This window comes from Hyla sarda, unplaced genomic scaffold (assembly GCF_029499605.1).
Source record: "Hyla sarda isolate aHylSar1 unplaced genomic scaffold, aHylSar1.hap1 scaffold_436, whole genome shotgun sequence".
Lineage (NCBI taxonomy): Eukaryota > Metazoa > Chordata > Amphibia > Anura > Hylidae > Hyla > Hyla sarda.
The window spans coordinates 145,693-150,046 of record NW_026610450.1 but is presented as its reverse complement, the minus strand read 5'-3'; the positions used below and the strand labels follow the sequence as shown (position 1 = coordinate 150,046).

Below are 4,354 nucleotides of genomic sequence, written 5' to 3'. Positions count from 1 at the left end.
GGGGGTGTGTAATAAAGAGACAGGGAGGGGGGAGTGTAATGAAGAGACAGGGGAGGGGGTAATAAAGAGAAGGGGGGAGGGGTGTAATAAAGAGACGGGGGAGTGTAATAAAGAGACGGGGGGAGGAGTGTAATAAAGAGACAGGGGGGTGTAATAAAGAGACGGGGGAGTGTAATAAAGAGACGGGGGGAGGGGTGTAATAAAGAGATGGGGAGGGGTGTAATAAAGAGACGGGGGAGTATAATAAAGAGACAGGGGGAGGGGTGTAATAAAGAGATGGGGAGGGGTGTAATAAAGAGACGGGGGAGTATAATAAAGAGACAGGGGGAGGAGTGTAATAAAGAGACAGGGGGGTGTAATAAAGAGACGGGGGGAGGAGTGTAATAAAGAGACAGGGGGTGTAATAAAGAGACGGGGGAGTGTAATAAAGAGACGGGGGAGGAGTGTAATAAAGAGACAGGGGGGTGTAATAAAGAGACGGGGGAGTGTAATAAAGAGACAGGGGAGTGTAATAAAGAGACAGGGGGGTGTAATAAAGAGACGGGGGAGGAGTGTAATAAAGAGACGGGGGAGTGTAATAAAGAGACGGGGGAGTGTAATAAAGAGACGGGGGGAGGGGTGTAATAAAGAGACAGGGGGGTGTAATAAAGAGACGGGGGAGTGTAATAAAGAGACGGGGGGAGGGGTGTAATAAAGAGATGGGGGGATGTGTAATAAAGAGACAGGAGAAGTGTAATGAAGGGACAGGGGAGTGTACTGAAGAGACCTGGGTATAATAAAGAGACATGGGGGTATAATAAAGAGATATGTGGCTGTAATGAGGAGAAAGGGGGAGTTTAATACAGAGACTGCAGAGAGTAATGAAAGGGGCCCCTGTGTCCGGATGGTAGATAAGAAAACTGTGCGAACTGCTTGTGCTTGTTGGTCTAAGAAACCATACATTCTTCTGTTAATCCACACAATCCAGAGGGGTATAACTACTGTATATATCCTGATCCCATAGAAATAGCAGCAGTATACAGATAGAGCTTGAGGGGAGGAGTATAACTACTATATATATATCCTGATCCCATAGAAATAGCAGCAGTATACAGATAGAGCTTGAGGGGAGGAGTATAACTACTATATATATATCCTGATCCCATAGAAATAGCAGCAGTATACAGATAGAGCTTGAGGGGAGGAGTATAACTACTATATATATATCCTGATCCCATAGAAATAGCAGCAGTATACAGATAGACCTGGAGGGAAGGTGTATAACTACTATATATATCCTGATCCCATAGAAATAGCAGCAGTATACAGACAGAGCTTGAGTGGAGGAGTATAACTACTATATATCCTGATCCCAAAGAAATAGCAGCAGTATACAGATAGTTATACCCCTCCCCTCAAGCTCTATCTGTATACTGCTGCTATTTCTTTGGGATCAGGATATATAGTAGTTATACTCCTCCCCTCATGCTCTATCTGTATACTGCTGCTATCTCTCTGGGATCAGGATATATAGTAGTTATTCTCCTCCCCCTCAAGCTCTATCTATATACTGCTGCTATTTCTATGGGATCAGGATATATAGTAGTTATACTCCTCCCCTCAAGCTCTATCTGTATACTGCTGCTATTTCTATGGGATCAGGATATATAGTAGTTATACCCCTCCCCTCAAGCTCTATCTGTATACTGCTGCTATTTCTATGGGATCAGGATATATAGTAGTTATACACCTCCCCTCAAGCTCTATCTGTATACTGCTGCTATTTCTATGGGATCAGGATATATAGTAGTTATACCCCTCCCCTCAAGCTCTATCTGTATACTGCTGCTATTTCTATGGGATCAGGATATATAGTAGTTATACCCCTCCCCCTCAAGCTCTATCTGTATACTGCTGCTATTTCTATGGGATCAGGATATATAGTAGTTATACCCCTCCCCTCAATCTCTACTATATATCCTGATCCCATAGAAATAGCAGCAGTATACAGATAGAGCTTGAGGGGGAGGGGTATAACTACTATATATCCTGATCCCATAGAAATAGCAGCAGTATACAGATAGAGCTTGAGGGGAGGGGTATAACTACTATATATCCTGATCCCATAGAAATAGCAGCAGTATACAGATAGAGCTTGAGGGGAGGTGTATAACTACTATATATCCTGATCCCATAGAAATAGCAGCAGTATACAGATAGAGCTTGAGGGGAGGGGTATAACTACTATATATCCTGATCCCATAGAAATAGCAGCAGTATACAGATAGAGCTTGAGGGGAGGAGTATAACTACTATATATCCTGATCCCATAGAAATAGCAGCAGTATATAGATAGAGCTTGAGGGGGAGGAGAATAACTACTATATATCCTGATCCCAGAGAGATAGCAGCAGTATACAGATAGAGCATGAGGGGAGGAGTATAACTACTATATATCCTGATCCCAAAGAAATAGCAGCAGTATACAGATAGAGCTTGAGGGGAGGGGTATAATTACTATATATCCTGATCCTATAAAGATAACAGCAGTATACAGATAGAGCTGGAGGGGAGGTGTATAACTATCAGATATCCTGAAAACATAGAGATAGCAGCAGTATACAGATAGAGCTGGAGGGGAGGGATATCACTACTATATAGCCTGATTCCACAGAGATAGCAGCAGTATACAGATGGAGAGGGGGTCAAATGTGACAAATTTGCTTCATATTATCTACACTAAATTTCAGCAGCAAGATGGATAAAATGTAAATTCTTGCTGTGGAAAGAACAAATTCTCCGGCAAGGGATTTCAGATGTGCAGTTTTCCGGGAAATGATAATATCGGAAAAACATGAATCATTTCTTGCAGATTCTTCCCATTTGACTTTAATATAGAAATCTGCAATAAATCTGCGGTATGAGATACACTGTGTATCCCCAACCAAATCCTTGTGGCAGATAGTAAGGGGCTCTACGAAGACTAAAATCCTCCCTGGGTCTGCGGCCCCCCCTGTGATGTCACCCGCAGCTCCGCCTACTTCCCGGACAAGTTCTTCTCTGCGGTTACGGTCAATCACCAAGTGAGGGCGGCGCTGGGGTCAGTGATGATGTCACACAGGGGGCCTCGGGGACCCAGGGAGGTCATTATGTGCTTTTTATTTTCAGCCTGACTTGGCATCATGTGAAGGGTTTTTAGTCTCCGGATGACCCCTTTATGCACAATGAAATAAATTCTCAACAGCAGCCACACAATTTGGATTTTCAGTAAAATCTGCTGCATTTCTGCTGCCTTTGTCGCCCTATTAGGGTGAGGCCACACAAGCAGCCAGACGCAAACGGGTGAAAATCAGCAGCAAATTGCCAAGCTTTCCGACCAGCTGCACTTGGGTTGAATCCGGGAACAGATCATAGAGGACATCAGGACTGAGACTTATTACTGATCCATACAAGCTTTGTAGTCATTAGTCAATAACTGCAATTCAAAACCGGAATGTGTGAACACGACCTAAAGACTAGTGTGGTCCTTGCTGCTGGGATCTTACACTGTAATAAGAACCAGCGCGACCCCATCTTGTCTAGTCAGATCCCACAACTAGGCGTCAGCCTCGGCTGCCATTGATGGACACCTGATTCTGTGAGTTTCCTCTAAACCTGAACTAACTTGTGTCATATTATTCTTTCACATTGTACACAGGATTTTTGAAACCTGGATTTCCAAATACAGTGGATCCCCGAAGACTTACCCTGAGAACAATGAGCTGGGCCACCGCCCCAACGAGTGTGCTACCCCATATTTTCCATGTTATAAGAACAAAGATCTTATCCGCAGTTCTATAGAGTTTGGTTATGAGTATTCAGTCTTCCACAGGAAGCAACCACTGGGGACGAAGGGTTTTCAGTGAGATGTAGAATTCATGATGGACTCATTTATCTTCAATCTATCGAGGAGCCATTGTCCTCCATGAAGTGACGCTCCAATGAAAGTCAATGAGCTGCCCACAAGCTACGGCCATGTGTAGAAGGTGTCTATCGTAAATGTATTGTTGTCTGTGATGTCTAATAAAAGGGGATGTCTGTGATTCTTTTGTTCCCGCGCACAGTTGGTTGTCCTTAGAGCTCACAAGTCATTCCGGACATTCAGGATCCACATATTAAATACAGAGAACCCAGCTGCCTGTGATCCTTCTTTCCTGGTGCACCGACTACCTTCTTATACATAACTGAACATTCAATTCTTGCTTTGCACTTGGAGTCCAGCTGGTTCTTTTGGGGGTACATTTTTTAGGGTTTCCTGAGAGATGCTATTCTGAAGAATCTTAATGGCAATAACTAGAGATGAGCGAGCTGCCGCTTGTAGAACTTGGTATCGCAC

The 4,354-nt window shown here is 43.7% G+C and overlaps 1 protein-coding gene across 3 annotated transcripts in view; it reads left to right on the top strand.

Moving 5' to 3' along the window:
* Positions 1 to 4,138, top strand: part of LOC130334536 (tyrosinase-like) — an 87,375-nt gene extending 83,237 nt beyond the window's left edge. For all 3 annotated transcript variants that reach the window (XM_056553889.1, XM_056553890.1, XM_056553888.1), the window contains exon 5: positions 3,677 to 4,138. In XM_056553889.1, the coding sequence (XP_056409864.1) occupies positions 3,677 to 3,884 (208 nt within the window). In that variant the 3' untranslated portion in view covers positions 3,885 to 4,138. The remainder of the gene's footprint in view (positions 1 to 3,676) is intronic.
* Positions 4,139 to 4,354: the final 216 nt, after the last annotated feature.